General features: G+C 42.4%; 1 protein-coding gene across 2 annotated transcripts in view; it reads left to right on the forward strand.

Moving 5' to 3' along the window:
* Positions 1–19839, forward strand: part of LOC138293180 (putative ferric-chelate reductase 1) — a 240455-nt gene that overhangs the window by 67610 nt on the left and 153006 nt on the right. For both annotated transcript variants that reach the window (XM_069232257.1, XM_069232258.1), the window contains exons 5-6: positions 2901–2964; positions 16207–16398. In XM_069232257.1, the coding sequence (XP_069088358.1) occupies positions 2901–2964; positions 16207–16398 (256 nt within the window). The remainder of the gene's footprint in view (positions 1–2900; positions 2965–16206; positions 16399–19839) is intronic.

The following is a 19839-nucleotide window of genomic DNA, read 5'->3' on the forward strand; positions in this document are numbered from 1 at the left end:
CTGACAAATTTTGCGATGACGCCGAATCAGCAAGCATCTGACACATGCAGGAAGCACCATCACAGCGGTTCCTATCACTGGATTGTAAGTTTGAAGTACAGCTCCTTCAACATGAAGTTAAAAAAAAAAAAAAAAAAATTGTAAACAAAAGCCCAAAGTGAGATTTTGTTTTTGAAAAAAAAAAAGAGCAATGCCTCCCTCACCATGGGATTTTTCTATTATGGCAATAATGCAGTTTTCAGCTATTGACATAACCCCGTTTCTAAATAAGGCGGGCAGACCTAGATTTTGGCAGACAGTGTACGTAGCTGCCATTGCAGTGGAGTACCTTCCCTTCCAAAATCTAATTGAGCACCTAGTTTTCCTATTTTTAATGCAGGCATACTCAAGCCCTTATGTATTAATAAATTTTAACGCAAACGGAGACTGGGTAAAACCTTTTGGTACATCAGGCGGTATGAAATACAATCTTTAGGTATATTGAGCAAAATAGAATTTATGTAACGCAGCATATCTGATATTGGTTCATTTGGAAAATGCAATACACTGTGCATTTATATCTAGCATTGTGTCAATGCAATGTATGGGGTGGTATCAAAACGTTATGTAACCCCAACTGCAGACAGCAAATTCCTTGATAGCCTATTTCAAGTTCTTTATCTTTTCTCACACATAGACTGAAAAGTGGCTAAAGGGCAACATATGTCTTTACCTTTGGTTTTGGTTGGCCAGGTTCTCGCCAAGGTCCAAACAGGGGAAACAGAAAGCAAAATAGCCTTGGCAAAGACAATTGGACAAAGACAATTGGACAGCCCTTAGCATTGTGGTGCAATTTTTTTTTTTTATATAATTTCAAGCACATTATACATGAATAATAAAAAACAAAGGGAAAACAGACTGTCATCCATATTCAGCCACAATATGAATACTTTAAAATTGCAAATAAAAAAAAGAAAAACACTGATGTGTGTATTTTATTAGTGAAGGTTTAATAAAAGGAAACCTTTCAATTGTGCCATGCACTTTACGAAGATTTTTTGTAAAGGCAGCAAGAAGTAATTGTCACCCAAAAAGAGCTTTCAAAAGGAGACAGCTAAAATGCCATTTTGTCACTCACATATGTTATAAGAGAAAATTCAAAAATAAATACCACAATCTAACTGGGCATCTGAATGGCAAGCAAAATAAATAGCCATTTTTGCAAATATAAAACGACAAAACGCACTGTATAAGAGCTTTATCACCAAAGGAAAAGGAACTATTTTTAAGTTGATTTGAACAATGTGCACTACAGTAAAGACAGTGACAATTCAACTCACCTATGGATGAAGCCTGCTGACCAAAAGCCCTTCTATAAGTGTGTAGTATGCAAGAATCTTGTTAGATTACAATAATCTGCTGAGACATATAAAGCTGTCTCAATTGCCAGACCTAAAAAATGGTGAAGATGCAGATTCTAATGGCATTCTCTTACTCGCTAGGCTTGACTTTTCTAAAGATTTAGGTGAAATTTGTTGGTCCAATCTGCATAATGCCTATGCATACGTTTATAGACTCGGTGCAGCTGATTAAAACCTTTGCTTGGAGGTAATGGTGGTGAGTGGCATTTAGAATTTAAACATCTCGCTTTACTGATGAACGAGGTCCTGGGTCAGAGTTCAAAACCTGATTGCTTTTCGTTGCATTTCAGAATTCGACTTCCCTATTGAATTAGGTACCCTACTATCAAAGATGTTTGTAAGATAAATATTTCCATAAAAAAAAAATAAAAAAAAAAAATCTATTTTCAGGATAACATCATTGTTTTCAGTGAAAGACTAACCCAAAAATGTTTACCAATGCAGTATGTTAGTTTCGATTTCAAGTGCAGTAGGAAACATAATGTTACTTCCTCTGGGATACCACTGTGATAATGACTGTTGTACCCTATTTTTTGAAGAATAGCTTATCATTTTAAGGGGAACTGGAAAATGACTAAGCACAATATCTTATGGAAACATTTCCAACCTAGGAACTACTTGTGTATGTGTACACCAAACAGTAATTATTTGAAGCCACATCAGTTGCAACAAGATGATTCGAAATAACTTAAAATATGAGGTATGTAGTGCCTGTATTGGGGGTTAGAATGCCAAGATTTGTGGTTATTACTGTAACTCTGACCACTTCAGTTTTTCACAGATAAATTTCAGCAGATCAAACCTCCCAAATTATCCTTGGAGGAGCATGTGTGGTAAATGCAGAGGCATCCAAATTTCATGAAGAAAACTCAGCATTTGAGTTATTTACCACACCTAATACATACCACGCTCATGCATTTGGAATTTCCTGAGTATAGTAAATACCTAATCGCCACCCAGCCAACTCAGTACATTAGTTTCCAGCTCCATGCTTGATCATTCACTCTGATTGACACCCTTTGGTTGCTCAACCTATTTTTGGATATTGCACCACCTATAAGCTTATAAAGTCAGCCCCTATATGCAATGAGGCTGAGTGGTGTGTAGGATTAATTTTTGCCTCATGCAGATAGCAGATCGCCTAATGATTTGGAATGCCAAGGCATGGACTGATTTTCATAAAGATGGTCCAGCTCTGTAATTGAAAAAATAAGCTTCAAAATAAAGGATATTTCTGTACCTCGCATGATGACCCACAAGCTCTTGGAACAGCCTACTTGATGTCCCTATTTTTTTAATTTCTCTCCCTACATCTTGTTAACTCCAGCACACAGAAGCAAACTAGAAATTGTACTAGAGCTCAACAAATGAAAATACATTCATAAATATAATAATTAGGCAAGAGGTATAGTTGTTGTTCATATTTATATAACTCCAGTTCTCAATTCAGGGACTAATATATTGTGCAGTTATTCATTGAGATTTTTCTTTTCTTTTCAGAGGAACCTTTGTTCAGAGTTTCAATAGATTCTGGACTGGAGTTCAAAGCCAAATTGTTGTGCCAGTAAGTTGCAGATTTTAATAAAGCAAATATTTTTTATCAACACCATCCTTTAACAATTGATATAAGGTTTCCTCCAGTTACCTTACATGCTGCACTGTTTGTAACAACTACAGGGGTGAACCTGTTTTTACATCCTGTGGCTACAGCGATGCCTTGATATTAAGTCACATCCACTTTTGTGAAATAGGCTTATTGTGGTAAGCCATGGTTTACATCACATCCTCTTCTGTGAAATGGGTACATTGTGTTAAGTCATGGTAGCCAATCACATCCATAAATGTGTTTGGGGGATAACAGCAGCAAACAAATGTCTTTATCACACCAAAGTGACTGTTTCCTGGTTCACTGTTATTAATGATAACCATGGCTTGAACACCTGAATGTCTTGTTCGTCAGAAGACCAGGTGCTGGATCAACTGTTGCATAGAGGCTTACGAGAGAGCAATACAGCGAGTAAAAATATATATTATCTGTGTATCAGTTTGCAAACTTTACTGTCAGTTATTTATTTAAAGTTTGTTTTTTAAGTCACTACTTTTTTACCTCATGACCACTTCAGAGCATAATGACTAGCACTCCAGTGTATAAATGACCATTAACGTTGTTAACTTTCGTGCACAAGATGGTTGAATGGTTCCTGTTGAAAGAATGGCCACTGTACATGAACCAATTTTAGAAACACATTCTTGTTTGGTCTTTTGATGAACAGGGCTGATGAACGGCGCTGGTCCCACTGACTCTGGCCATACCTCAGAGCTCAAATTGACCAAGTGACTGCTAGGACTAAACATACAAACTCACCAGAATGGCCTGGGACATAGATGTGATACTATATACATGATAGCATTGACTGTGTTGCTGTCATATAGTTGTTCATTTTGAATGAAGGAACAACTACTGCTGCTTTAGCCTTACTAACAATGAGAGGCAGTTAAAAATATTTTATGTCAAGAACGGCACTGCTGTCGCAGCAAAGGAGCAGGTCTTTTCCAAGCCCTACCACAAGAGCAAGCAGGGTTAAATTAATGTAATCTGTTTTTTCCTTAAGTAACTATAGCTCGCACCATCGCCAGGCACTGCTTGTACCCTCACATACTGCACCACTCATAGCCTGTTAAATTACTGCATTGATAACAACCCTAATGACATCTGAAATTACATAATTTATATCAACTTTGTGCATGGGGAGGCCATGAGTTATAGTTACTTTAGAGAAATTGTAGGATTGTTGTATCGCTTCACACATTAAGAACTATGAGCCAGCTTTTCTAAGGTTCTATAGGTCAAAGTCCTAAAACTGCCTCAACCCTCTCTTAACCCAGGACAAAATCCTTAAATAATCAGAGAAAAGGTTATTAGATGATACTCATTATGCTTTGTTCTTACATGAAGCACTGCTATTGCTTGAAAAAAGAAAACAATATTTTGTCCTGTCATCTGAATGAACCCATGCCTCAATACAGCTATATTTTTGATGGACACTAATTGCAGTAATTGGCATTGTTAGTCCTGGCATTTTTGGTGTGGTGTTCCCAGACTTTTTGGCCTTCTGATTTTCTGGTTGCTGACTTCTTTTTGCTGGCTTTAGGACTCTGGGCACGTTACCACTGCTGAACTGTGCTAAAGTACATGTGTTCCCTGCTTAAAACATGGTCACTGTTGGAAATGGCTTTTCTGCAGGGTCACCCCCAAACCTTTTGCCTTAATCCTTCTCTTTTTTTCTGACCTCATTTTTGCTGACTTTAGGACTCTGCACACTTTACCACTGCTAACCAGTGCTATAGTGCATATGCTTTCTCCTTAAAACATGGTGATATTGGCTTATTTAATTTACTTGTAAGTCCCTGGTCAAGTGCACTACATGGGCCCAGGGCCTGTAAATGAAATGCTGCTAGTGGGCTGTAGCACTGGTTGTGCCACCCACATAAGTAGCCCCCTAAGCATGTCTCAGGCCTGCCTGTGTGTGCAGTTTCACTGCCACTTCGACTTGTCATTTAAAAGTACTTGCCAAGCCTTAAACTCCCCTTTTTCTACATATGTCACCCCTAAGGTAGGCCCTAGGTAGCCCATAGGGAAGGGTGCTGTGTAGAAAAAAGGCAGGACGTGTACCTATGTAGTTTACATGTCCTGGTAGTGTAAAACTCCTAAATTCGTTTTTGCACTGCTTTGAGGCCTGCTCCTTTCATAGGCTAACATTAGGGCTGCCCTCATATACTGTTTGAGTGGCAGCTGATGATCTGAAAGGAGTAGGAAGGTCATATTTAGTATGGCCAGAATGGTAATACAAAATCCTGCTGACTGGTGAAGTAGGACTTAATATTACTATTTTAGAAATGCCACTTTTAGAAAGTGAGCATTTCTCTGCACTTAAATCCTTCTGTGCCTTACAATCCACGTCTGGCTGGTTTCAGTTGACAGCTCCCTTGTGCATTCACTCAGACAAACTCCAAACACAGGATGCTCAGCCTTACTTGCATACATCTGCATTTTGAATGGGTCTTCCTGGGCTGGGAGGGTGGAGGGCCTGACACTTAAATGTCAAAGGACAGTAGCCTGCCCTCACACAAAGGACTGCCACACCCCCCACTGGGACTCTGGCTGACAGGATTGAACTGAAAGGAGACCTTGTGCACTTCTAAGCCACTCTTTGAAGTCTCCCCCACTTTAAAGGCACATTTGGGTATTTAAGCAGGTACTCTGACCATCCCAACTTAGACACCTCTGAAGTAGACACTCTACTTCATCAAGACACTTCCTGGAGAAGAGAACCTGAACCAGAACCTGCATCCTGCCAAGACTAACTGCCTGGCTGCCCAAAGGACTCACCTGACTGCTTTCTGTGAAGGACTGCTGGCTGTGCCGAGAAGACCTCTCTAAGGGCTTGGATAGAGCTTGCCTCCTGTTCCCTGAGATCTCAGGACCAAAAAGACTTCATTCCTGCAAGAAGAAGAACTTGTGTGGTGCAAATTGATTGTAATTGGATTCATAGTTGTTACTTGATTGACTGGTTTCCTGATGGGTGCCTTGTGAGGAAGATTGTACTCAAAAGGATATGCCTAAGTTGGGAATGGTGACAAGCCAAGGATGTTATTGGCCTGTTTGGGTAATTTGGGAAATCTCTGGATAGCGCATCACCATCATTAAGGTAATATGAGACATCAGGTGATTTGTTAGGTAATTTTAGCTTATATTCTAACTCAACTGGATCCCCAGAAAGATTAATTTCACTACTCCCTCAGAGTTCTTTTAACAACGAGGTTGAGTCCACCCATGTGGTATCATCCTACCCGGGTGGGGATAGGTGGTCAAATGATGAAGCATGACACTACAATATGTGTGAGACCATCTACTCCGTAAGGGGAACTCACCCACTCTTTATAGAGCACACGGCCACCACCACCACACTCCATGCAAACAATTAGATCACCACGTCTGTGATCTGATGACTAATGTATTGTGAACACCATATTTTAAAGTCAACAGGATAATATTCATATTGCACTGCTTTTTAATGCTTGTAGGCAAAGATTTTGTTACAGTGAATCTCACATAATCCTGTAGTAAGAAAATATTTTGGTTTTGATTAATTTATCGATAATCCCTGGGGTAGAAGAAGACTTGCACTGTGTCCATCCTGTCTGTACCATCATAGGAAGGCCTGGCAGGTGTAGTTATGCATACAGAAAGCACTCTTCTGTTGTTCAAGTGCTACTCTCATTCTGCTTCTCCCCACAATAGCATACTTCCTGGGGGAATGGGTTGGTCCTTTTCTGCCTTTTTCTCTATTGCTCTGTGAGTAATGGCATTTTGCCTGATCACATGTTCACCTGTGCCTCAAAATGAGCATAATTAAGTGTCTAGGCAGATGACCTGTCCTCAATTTATTTTTCATTTTTCCCTTGTATATATCCCTTTTAATTTCTTTCCTTGTTTTTTTTTTTTTTTAAGAACATCTTGCTGATTCCCCTGTACTGTTACCGGGTGGCTTGCTTGAAACTAATTTCATTTGCAGAGTGCTGCTACCTGTGTCAACTCTTTCTTAAATGGGTTGCCATCTTGATTGTATTACATTCCAAGATTGCCACCATGTTTAGAATAGAAGTATTATGTTGATCACCTCGGATCAGTAAAACAGTGATAAACTGTATACTTTAACATTCAAAGATGGCTGCCAATGCGATGTTTACTGAGTGGCCACCTGGGAAATATATTATGAATAGTCTTTCATTGTTTTTTGCTCCAAGATAGCCAACACATTGCTTCTAAAAATGGTAGCTATGTTGGAAATGTAAAACATTATGCATTATGCTATGTACTGTACCCCTGGAGGTCTACCGACTAATGTTCTGTTTAATTGTATTTTTGTATTGCAAGCCTATTCACATCAAGTTTAGATGGCAGCCTCTTTTATCCCTACATTTATTCTTTTAATTTAACATTCATATGCTTGTTGAGTCTGTGTCAGTTTTATTGTGAATGGCTAAGGGGAGAAATGCATGATAGGATGGCCACCTCACTCCATGTCACCATGGACACTGTTTAATTACTGAACATTTCATTCAAAGATCACTGCTAGCAGATTTGTTAACGTAATTTCTTTAATTGGAGCAAACCAAGACTCTACCGAGAATGCATTATGTAGTATGATAGCCCAGGGCTAGAAACTACTACCATGTGTAAGGTGGCCACCTTAAAGGAAGAATGAGGCAGTAGGAGGATGAATGCATTCTAGAGTACAAGGATGATTGACAATTCTCATTTATGATGTCCACTGAGTGCCCAAATGCATCTAGAACTGAAGAGGCACTTTAGATTACAAGCTCCAGATCTATTGGCATTGCCAATGCTTAGTATTATGATTACTTATAGTCTTTATAATAAATTCAATTAAAATAGAAGTAATCAGTTGTTGGCCGAGAACCTAATGGATACAGAAACTAAAACATGTTAGTTGCTGTAATGCCATAACAATTTAATTACCAACATAAGAAGACCAAGTAAATGGCTTTATTGCATGCTCCATAAATTTAACTACATCTGCAATCAGCCTGATAAGGACACCTCTCAAGGTGTATTTCATTGCTTCTGTGGCTGGATGACAGACATGCTGTCTAAGGAAGGACCTTCACCATTTTCGGGTTAGATGCCAAGGCCAAATGCAGATAGCATGCAATAATGGGCCAGATGTATGACATTTTTTTGCACTCGCAAATGGTGCGAATCGCAAAATTCGGCCGTTTGCGAGTGCAAAAAAGTGGTCTGCGATGCATGAAAGGCATTCGCAGACCACAAATAAGAAATCGCAAAAATTGTGATTTCTTGCATTGCGACCTGGTTTTGTGAGTCGCAATTTGCGATTCGCAAAATCCACATCGCAAGGCGATGCTGCAAAAAATTGCAAATTGCGATTTTTCGCAGAATGGCATTTTGCACATGCAAAATACCATGAAATGAAACCAGGTGGTAACCTGGTGCAAAATTTAAAAATGCATTTAAAATGCATTTTTACATTGAACATGTAAAGCACACATGCCCTATTGGCATGTGTGCACCTTACATGTCCCCCACAACATTTTTGGGGTGCAGCAGAGGGGGCCTTAGGCCCCCAGCACCCTGGGCTTTTGCATTTCCAAAATTGCGATTTCTGGTTCAGAAATCGCAATTTTGGAAATGCAAAAAATTCGCAGATATGGGCCAACAGGCCCATAGCTGCGAATGGGGCCGGTATCGCAATTTGCGATTCGGTAATAGCATTTGCGATTTTTAAGAAATCGCTATTACCGAATAGCAAATGTGATACATGGCACTTTGCGAGTCGGAAATAGCGATTTCTTAAAAATCGCTATTTCCGACTCGCAAAGGGCCGTGATTATACATCTGGCCCAATGTTTCAAGGCCTTTTTTTGAGAATGGCCAATATGTGTTTAGGCCTCAAAAGTGGCCTAGTCTGCTCTATATATTCAGATGCAGGCAGCAATAAAAACAAGTCTGTGAAAGCGTGTCTTTCATCCTTACTCTTTTTTTAAATAGTGTATTTGATATATTTTGCAGGTAGGGACGATAAAAGGGTTCCATAAGAACAAAATTCATATGAAATGTCAACATGATTAAAAATACTTAGGCATAAAAAGATATATGTTAAAATACCTATGTATACATACATATACAAGCTCCAGTTTATCCCTATTATCCCTTCAGCCTTCCCTCCAAATGTGTAGATGCTTCCGAATTGCACCTATTCTCTGTGCATAAAGTTGTTCTCTTGACTTGACTACTTTCATCTTGCGTACCCAAAGTTCATATGGTGGGGGTGTTACTGTTCTCCATTGTTGTAATATTAGTGGCTTTGTTATTAAAGATACAGTGAAAAAGATCTGTTTTGATCGAATAGATAGATTTGAACAACTGGGAATTCCGAAAAGAACCCCTAAGCAGTCCGGAACTAAAGACGCTTGTACTTCAATGCTGAGCCACTGACACACTCTTCCCCAGAACCCTGCTAAGACAGGACAGGTGAAACACACATCTCCAAACTGTGCTTGTATCTAAAGCATTCCTCCCGAGACCGAAGGAAACATTTTCTTGACACGAGAGGGTGTATATTAGAGCATCCATTTTACAAAAAAAATCCATTCTTTTTAATTTAGCTCCCCTTATGGCTTTATGAGAAAATATATTCTACTGCCTCCAAAGCAGTGAATCAGTCTTACACCCCATAGTGGTCTCGATCCCGGTCAGAGCTTTGGGGATGATTGTCGTAGAGTTTTTTCTGCAGTATTCAATCCCACTTCTCCACCCCATTTGACCACTTATATAGTATGCTTGGGTAATATGGAGGCTAATATGTCTGATGTCTGAGGTGATTGAACGCAATGGTGGATTTGCAGGTAGGAGAAGATTAAGGAATCAGGGATACCTGGTTTGCTAGGTCTGAGCTGCTCCAATGACATGACTTTTCCTGCCAGTAGAAAATCATTGATCTGGGAAAACCCTAGCTTTTCCCATTCATTAATGTTGCTTGCACCCACCTGCAGACCAAACACATCAGATTTGTGTTGCTTGCACCCACCTGCAGACCAAACACATCAGATTCGTATGACGACATAGAGGGGTGAAATTGAGTAAAATGGTACTCCTCTTAGAGCTCGACATTTCTAGACCATACAAGATGGAAAAATCTATACCTGGTGTGCTTTGGAAGCCTCAGGACCTTAAGGAAATGAGGGAGTTGAACATTATCTTCAAACAGCATCTGTTTGAGATGAAATTTTTGTCAAGTTTCTGAGATGTAGCTGCTCTAATAGCCCATTCAAAATATGCTGCCTCAGAATGTTTTAAAATGTGGTAGTGCTAAGCCACCATCGTCAATGCGTAGCTGGAATGTTTTGAGCTTAGTATGTTTTTTTTTTATTTGCCCGTACAAACTGGCATAACATCTGATCGAATGCACTAAAACAATTTTGGGAGACTTTGATAATGACATTAGATAATATAAAGAGAAATAATGGGAGAATCATCATTTAAATTAATGGGGTATGACCAATAACTCTTAGCAGAAGCATTTGCCATTGACGAAGAATGTTTTGGGCTTTTTTGAGAGTGATAGAGGTCTGCAAAATTGTGGGAAACATATATGCCCAAATATCTAATGGGACATAGGGCCCTGAAATGTGCCAGCATATCTGTTGGACAGACTAGTTTGGTACTGTGAAACAGGAGTGCCTCTGAATTCGTATGATTAACTCTGCAGTACCCTAAGGGGGTGATTCCAACCCTGGTGGTCCGAGACGGCCAGGGTTGGGGACCGCGGGAGCACCGCCAACAGGCTGGCGGTGCTCCCAAGGGCATTCTGACCGCGGCGGTATGGCCGCGGTCAGAAACGGAAAACCGGCGGTTCCCCGCCGGTTTTCTGCTGCCCTGAGGAATCCTCCATGGCGGCGCAGCAAGTCCTGGCGGTTGTGACCGCCAGGAACAGGATGGCGGTGAGGAGTGTCGTGGGGCCCCTGGGGGCCCCGGCAGTGCCCATGCCAATGGCATGGGCACTGCAGAGGCCCCCGTAAGAGGGCCCCTAAAAGATTTTCAGTGTCTGCCATGCAGACACTGAAAATCGCGACGGGTGCTACTGCACCCATCTCACCCTTCCCACTCCGCCGGCTCCATTCGGAGCCGGCTTCCTCGTGGGAAGGGGTTTCCCGCTGGGCTGGCGGGCAGCCTTCTGGCGGTCGCCCGCCAGCCCAGCGGGAAACACAGAATAACCGCGGCGGTCTTCTGACCGCGTAGCGGTATTCTGTTGGGGGAACTTGGAATCACCCCCTAAGTCTGTAAATACTTTGATCTTTGCAAAAGCTCTTTCCAGATTCTGCACTTCTGCTCCTAAATACAAAATCATGTCATCAGCAAATAGTTTAACTTTGGGCACATCCTGTCGGGGATGCCTTTATATAAGTGTTTTGTCACAATGTGGTCACCAGGGGCTCGATAAAGAGTGCCAAAACCACAGGAGACAAGGGGCATCCCTGGCGGGTCCCTCGACATAATGCAAGCTATGTGTCTATTAACTAGGATTACAGCATCTGCATTCTGATATAGATTTTGGAGTAGCCTCACAAATGTTTGGGGAAAATTAAACCTATGCACAATTGAGAATAGAACTTCCCTTTGAACTAGATCGAAAGCTTTTTCAGCAACCAACATTATTACCTGTAGCAAAAAAATGGTGTTTGTTGAAGTAGTTCTTTCCAGAAGGAACCCACACTGATCCCTATGGACCACACCTTGGGCTAGTGGAATAATTCTGGCAGCCAAAATCTTTGTAAATGACTCGCAATTGTTGTTCGAGAGACTAATAGGATGATAAGAGCCCAGTTCATTCATCTTGAGAAAGCTAACAATTACTGCCCTGGTAAATGAGCTGGACACCTCCCCCGACTAAGTATGTCATTAAACAAAGTAGCTAGAAATCCAGCAATATGCTCTATCAGGGCTTTTTAAAGGTCGGCTTGCAGTCCATCATTCCCACAGATCTTCCCGTTATGGGTGTTCTTAATAGCCTCCTTTACTTCCATTAGCCCGATTGGTGCCACTATGGATGTCTGGAGCTCTTTACTAAGTGTAGGTAGATTAATTTCCCACAAGTATTTGTCTACTTGATCTAAACTGACTGAGGACGTAGGAGTGTAAAGTTTAGAATAGTGTGCTAAAACCACACTATGGGGGTCATTCTGTGACCGCCGGGGCCAGGGTTGGCGGGAGCACCGCCAACAGGCTGGCGGTGCCCCGCAGGGCATTCTGACCGCGGCGGTTTTGCCGCGGTCAGAAGTGGAAAACCGGCGGTCTCCCGCCGGTTTTCCGCTGCCCTTAAGAATCCTCCATGGCGGCGCAGCGAGCTGCGCCGCCATGGGGATTCTGACAGCCCATACCGCCATCCTGTTCCTGGCGGTTCGCCCGCCAGGAACAGGATGGTGGTATGGGTTGTCGTGGGGCCCCTGGGGGCCCCTGCAGTGCCCATGCCAATGGCATGGGCACTGCAGGGGCCCCCGTAAGAGGGCCCCACTTTGTATTTCAGTGTCTGCTATGCAGACACTGAAATACGCGACGGGTGCCACTGCACCCGTCGCACCTTCCCACTCCGCCGGCTCAATTCTGAGCCGGCGTCCTCGTGGGAAGGGTGTTTTGCACTGGGCTGGCGGGCGGCCTTTTGGCGGTCGCCCGCCAGCCCAGTGCAAAACCCAAAATACCCTCAGCGGTCTTTCGACCGCGGAGCGGTATTTTGGAGGGGGGAACTCTGGCAGGCGGCCTCCGCCGCCCGCCAGGGTGAGAATCACCCCCTATGTATTTCATTGGGTTGATCAACCATACATCCCTGGACCTCGTTGAAAATAGACTTAATGGCCGCATTATTTTCCCTCTTTTGAACTGACTAAGCCAAAAACCTCCCAACATGTTTGTTCTCTTCATAGTATTGCTGGAAAGATGTATTTTGATTTACTACTTTCTGGGACAAGTAGTGCTCCCTCAAAATATATCTAGCTTCTTTCACTCTGGCCTCTGAGGTCCTGTGTTGCTTGGTCAAACTCCTGTTGCAAGGTCATAGATTTCTCCTTTCTTAGCTTCATTATTTGTGCTTCATATGAAATGGCTTCTCTCCTACTGAATGCCTTGCATGCCTCCCAAATTGCAAAAATAGAGGGCGAACCTGCATTCCTAATCAAAAACTCAGTAACGGAGAGCTGTAGGGCTGCATTCCACCCTTCATCCGTCAATAGGAACTTATCTAACATCCACTGCGGCCGTTCTATCTGCCTGGCCCATTAATTCGGTAATGGGGACTGAAAAGGGATTAGGCAGAATACAAGAGTTTCCACGTGGCCTATTGATGTGAGCTTAAAACAAAATCAGTCCTGGAGACCACATTGAATTTTTGGGGAAACCAGGTAATTTCTTGGGTCTGGGGATGATCTACTCTCCAGTGATCTATTAAGGCCAGGTGTCTAATAATCATTGCCGAAAAACACGAGGCTGTGGGTTTGCTCTGAGACTTATTCTTATGCGATTTATCTATCGTTACATCTCGTATGATATTAAAATCTCCCCCTAACACCAGGAGACCAGGAAGAGAGATCAAAAGATTGTATAATTCCTGCAGGGAGATTGTTTCACCTTCTATGGGGCCATAGAAACTAACCAGATGCAAATACTGACTTTTGGTGTAAATGCTAACTGCTATCCACCTGGCCTGTTGATCTCTGAAAATTATCTGTGCCTATTATGATCTTACCCAGTGATGTTTAGCCCATATTTGATTCCATTGTTAACCCTATTCGCATTACACAAGGCAATTTAAAAACCTTTGCTAGCCATCTAGCTGGGTATCCTGTCCGCCTGACCCCCCCTATCCACTTTTGTTTTTATGCCTAGACTACTGGTTAGGACCTCTTCTCCTTCTGGCCCAACTGCCTAGATTTAGTGACTTCTCTTAACCCTGTGCACACTAAAATAACCTTTCCCTACCTGCTTTATCTCCCCCTCCTAAACCCACACCTGCCCCCTTTGTGCCCCTCCCCTCACAGCCAACCATGAAGCCCTCCACCCCACCCCTCCTCCCATCCCATGAAAGGGAGTGCTGTGGCACTCCCAGAACCTGCATTTGACGGAAAGCAGCAGATAGCCATGGATGGACATGAATGAGTCCCAGTGGAATTAAATCACATTCCCCTTTTCCCACTTTTCATAGTGTGTCTTGAAGTCCAAATCCTGAGCTTCATTAGATAATAATCGATAAATCAAATAGTCCACTGGAAAAAGTTTTATTTCCCCAAAAGGCTAATTCATCGTTTCTCCCTTAGCACCGCCCCTTTTATTGACTGCAATAATCATTTTGCATGATCAACAGAATGAAAGATGTGTACTTGTCCCTTACAAAACACCTTAAGTTTGGATTGCTGAATTATACCCACAAGTACCCCTCAATACTTGAAGTCACCAATCAGTCCTGGAAACTCTCTCCATTGCCGAACAGCCATGATAGACATGTAGCAAAATACCCAAAAGGAGCTGTAGTTTTTAGTTCTAATGGCATACGACAAAATTTGCTCCTTGATTGTGAAGTTGCCAAAGTTCATTAAGGCCGTGTGCAGGAATTTTGCATTTGGAGACCTCGTCACAGGTGCTTGATGAACCCACATGATTGTTAGATCTGAGCCAGAGCAACTTTGTTGGTAAGTATATACTACTCCGGCTACTCCTCAGATCCATAGTCTGACCTATTGATTGATCCACAGGCCCGGATGAGGCCCTCTCCCTTCCCGATCCTTTTGGATTGCTCACCGTAAACACAGGATACGTATGCTTCCCTTTGGGATTATCACAGATTATGGAACTGGGAGTTAAAAGGGTATCCTGCCATCAAGTTGTGACCTTGTTTGATCTTTAGAGAGCGGCCTCTCTGTACCTGAGACGAGCCTGGGCACTGGCTGTTGCTCTGTATGAATAATCTCAGGCCAAGATGTCTTCAGTGCTTCCGGATCCACTGAGGAGATGACAGCATTCATCCCCTGATGGGCCAGCACTTGCTGTGACTCCCCTGGAGAGTTGTCTAGTCTGATATTGTTACTTGTAGACACTTTAGATCCTTCGGCTGTTACAGATATTTTCTGGCTCCTAGTGGATTTCAGGGCTTTTCCCAAGACTCATGATTTTAGTGGTCCTTTTCTGGTGATGCCTTTCACCTTAAGTGTTTCAGACTCTTGCTGGGGGATGCCAGAGAGTCACTAGGGAGCAGCAACCTGCATCTGTGCTACACAGACAGCTTCTGCAGAGATTGACTCGTGGACGATCCCCACCTCCACCACGCTTACGGTCCACCTTCTGCATGCTGCCATGCCAAGCTGTTGCTGCTTGCTTGCTTACTGGCGGTGATGGACCTTACTTGTCCCACGTCTCACACCTTATCGTAGCCCCCCGGCATAGCCTACTAAGTAGCATTTTTCCTGCACCTCCAGCACCACTGCTGCTCCTCTGTTGCTCACCCACTGGCCATCTTGCTGTGACCCAGACACAGCTTCAACCACGAAGCATAATGGGATCTCCACGTTTTCCCATTGTGCACATCCTTACTCATTGGTAACTTTAAATAATTTTATATGACATTATTAGCCTAAAAATACATTGAGTAGTTAGCCCATTTCCTATTTTTATTACCTATTTTTTTAATCTTCCTAACCTTTGAATTTAATGTTTCTATCACATTAGAAGAAGGAATTTCTACAGTCCTTTCCATTTTATTAATTTCAAATGGATCCTCACATTATAGGCTGTGCTGCCTGCTGGTATTATTCTTTTCCAGACACTGTGGAAGTACAGAATCATCCAGTGGAATACGATAGATGTCTTCATCTTAATGTTTATTCTAGATTTTCTTTATCCATCTTGGTTGGTTGATGATATCTCCTGTGTGACCTAATTGTCGCCCTGGACTTTGTGCTACCTCAGTTGTGATTTATGTCAAATAGATATTCCCTTCCACAGACCTGTATTGAATACTGGAAGCTCAACCTGCAAGCATCCCCTCCTCTTTGGTTCTTTTACATAAGTACAAAACGGTAAACAAAGATAGACCAAGACTTCATGCTTCCTAAATGCCATAGTCACCGTGTTAGAAACCTCTGTGGTTTATCTGTCTAAAATAACTGTTTATGACAAGTGAATGGGCTCGTCTTTTGACCTATGTTTCCCTGGTGCCAGTTGCAGATCACCAGTGGTAACTGTGACTCCGAGAAGTTATGTTTCAGAAATCCCAGTGAATGCAATCCTGCTACCAGCTCCAACTGTTTCTTCATGTCATCTGTTCCTGCAACTGGGGGTGGCTTCGTGTTTGAAATGAGTGCCCCATCAGATGGATATGTGGCGATTGGATTTTCATCTGACAAAATCATGGTAAGAATTCCTATTTTAATAGCTGAAAATGCTAACATGCAAATGTCTTGAACAGTATGTCTTATCTGTACCCTTTTTTGTCCAATTTCCTTCTATGTACCAAAATAATGCTGACTGAATCCTAATGACTGGGGGCGGAATACAGACAAAAGCTGTTCACTGTAGTTGCAAAATCTATATGTAGGAAAGACATGAATGATTAGTGTAAACTAATTTAAATGGTCAAAGCATATTTTTCTGATGAAAATTTGTGACGGCTAAAAAACAAAACCCAAAGGAATTGAGTTCCACCCAAAAAAGTTGAATTCATTGTATTGTGTCTGTATAGCAGCAAATTCAGTTTGACCATCATAATCTTTTAAAGCAAATGTTAAAAAATAAGTTTTACATTGTCAATAAAAAAATAGGTTAATTATCTCTATCTCGTCAATGCAACATAGTAAAACACACAGGGGCCGATTCACAAAGGTAAACTTGTCACGCCACAAGTACAGACATAATGATAGAACTCATAAATGCCCTTTCTGAACTCCCAAAGTCATAAACTTATACTTTTGGTCTAAGTTTACAACAAAAGTCAAAGCATAGCTATGTGAATCGAGCCCATACTTCATTGAGCAATGGATGCATGAAAAGTATAATTTCTGGAATACATTTAATACTTTTAGATTCTCCATTTCAGCACATGCCTTCTCCAAAGTTGAATAATCACATTTTAGCATAAAATGTCTCTCCATTCTCTCCATCAATTTGTACATTTTTATTCCCCACTCTTTTAAAATAGGCTGGTTCTTTACTTCCCATTTTCTGCAATCAAAGATTTCCCCCAAATCCTGGAAAAATAAAATGTCCATGGAGTGGTTCCCAAACTTTTTAGACCCACAACCCACTTTTTAGAATGACAAACTTTTTCGAGCGACCTACCTTCAATGTACACGGGGAGGGGTGATTTTTTAATGTGACTAAAGCATCGTGTCTCATTTACACACAGCACATTTTCATGGAAATGGCTAACTTTCCACAGACATACAGCTTTACTGATAAAAGTGTGTAGCATTCAACACTCAAATGATAATGTGTGGAAATGGGTTTTCTGTGAAAGTTTAGCATTTTTGCATCACCAGATAAAGATGCTCTATTTGTTTTGTTTTAAGTCTTATAAAATCTCTGTTTCCAGCATACTTCAAAATCGCAAAAAATTTACTTTATCCCAACTGACAAATGTGTCTACATTTTGTTGTGTTTTGCAAAAAATACATAATTCACTTTAAAACTCCTTTCACTTTGTAGTCCGAGAAAGAAAAGTAAACACCAATCTCATGGTAAAAGAATAAGCTGCAGCTTGTCAGAAGACATAGCCTGACATTTGACTTCGGTCGCTGAAGCACTGCAAATGTAACAAGATAAACATATAATTTACAGGACTTTCCCGACCCACAAACATTGGCTCATTACCCACAGTTTTAGAAACACTGGTCTTTAGCAGCTTAATGTAATCTGTGACTTTTCTTGTACTTATTTCTTAACTTCAATGTTGTTTTTGGAACTGCTGTTCATACCTTACAAGCACTTCCTGGAAGGGAAATTTGTCCCCAGCTTAGCTACTGAGGCAAAAGTACAGAATTCCTCTCTGAAACCTGCTTTTATTTTCTAGGCACTGAATGGTTTACATTTGTGGGAGCAACAAAGCAACACATATCAAGACTAATGTTTCTCTTCCCCCAGCTATCAATCCATTTCCTTACTGCCGCCTTGAGTGTTGGCAGGTTATCCAAAGCTATTTTTTTTAAATGTTGCACAGATTAACATCACACGAAAAAACTACATATTTTAGACCATATACTAACTTTCAGTCCGGTGCTGAGGTCTTTGCCGTAGTGTAGAGAAAATACTTGCTTAGGAATTTGAAAAGTCACCCCCAACTTTTTGCTGCTCAATGCTGTCGTGTTATATCTGAAAGTGCAGTGGCCTGCTAATCAGACCCCTGTTCCAGCGCTCATTCCTTTAAAATGTAACTGTGATTGGTAAACCCAATTGGCAAGGACTTTACGACTCTTGGAAGGCCATAGTAAATGGTCCCAGTGTACCCAGGGCAGAGATGGTAAAGGGGTCACCAGGGCTGCAGCACTGATTGCCCCAAACTGAGTAACCAGAGTAAAAAAAAAAAAAAAAAAAATGCCTACAGAGCTGCCATGTCAGGCTGCACGAGCAGCTCGCCTGCTCAAGTTCAACTCTGCCCACACAGGTCAGGCAGAGTCCGCCCACTGCCCATAACATAACACACCTCAGATAGGCCTCCTATAGCCCAGGAGGCAGGGTGCATTGTGTTGTGGATATATATGTGGAAGCATATATGGCCTGTGGTGGCATTTAAAACTTAATGCTACCTCAAGTGACTGGCGGCCCATATGATGACATGGGCTGGCACCCGGGCAGATCCCAGATGTACAGCTCCATAATGGCATGACTGAATTCCCTCGTGTTTGGTGTCAAAGACTGCGGTTTTTAACCCTGGACACGATTCTCGTGCCCAGGTTTACCTAGCATGTACCCAGGTGATGTCCTCAGAGGATGCCCACCAAGTGACTAGCTTTCCCCTGCCTTGGAGGGCTTTCTCAAGGGTTTGCCGCCAAGACAGAGTGCTGATCACATGCTTGGGAGTGTGTGCCACTCCCAGAGGTCAGGACAAAGACCACTGCAGAATGGCTAGTGATTAGACCCATCATGGAGGTGAGCTTCAAAGGCTACACCACCGCTGCCGGACAAAGGAATTTGCCCCCCTCTCGAGGACAAAGCTTCCCCCTGCCCCAGACATCTTATGGCATGGGGCAGGTGGGAAAACGTAGCTAGTCAGTAGGTGGACAATCCCCTCGGGCTGAGCCTCTAGAGTGAGCCAGATGGAGTGTACTGTGGCAGATGGCCCATTCCATCTTGAAATAGTGAGTCCGGGATAGTTTAGTGATGCACTCCCATAGGATGTGGTCACCTCAGGGGTGGATTAGCTGCAGGACTATATGCCCTTTGGCCACTGGTCCTCACACCCATTAGTACCCCTAAATATGTGATTTAAAGAGCACTACTGGCCACTAGAACCTCAAATCTGCTGTGAAACAAGAAGAGACCCATTTCCACAAAGAAGGGGCACACTGCTGGACTTTGACTCACCCCGGACCACAGACCAGTTCCAAAAGGAATGCGAACCCCTCTGCAACTGGGCCCCTTCACCAGAACTCCCTAATACTAAAGGGACTAGTCCCCTGACAACGGCAGTACCAGACCACGGAAGAACTGCCCACCGGGACCGAAACATGGCTGCCCTAAAGTAACTGATCAGGAGGCTTCAGAGAACCACATACCTCCTGAGAGCGGACCACCAAAAGTTAACAGACAGAGGGGGTCATTCTGACCCTGGCGGTCAAAGACCGCCAGGGCCGCGAATGA

Source organism: Pleurodeles waltl, chromosome 4_2 (genome assembly GCF_031143425.1).
Source record: "Pleurodeles waltl isolate 20211129_DDA chromosome 4_2, aPleWal1.hap1.20221129, whole genome shotgun sequence".
Taxonomy (NCBI): domain Eukaryota; kingdom Metazoa; phylum Chordata; class Amphibia; order Caudata; family Salamandridae; genus Pleurodeles; species Pleurodeles waltl.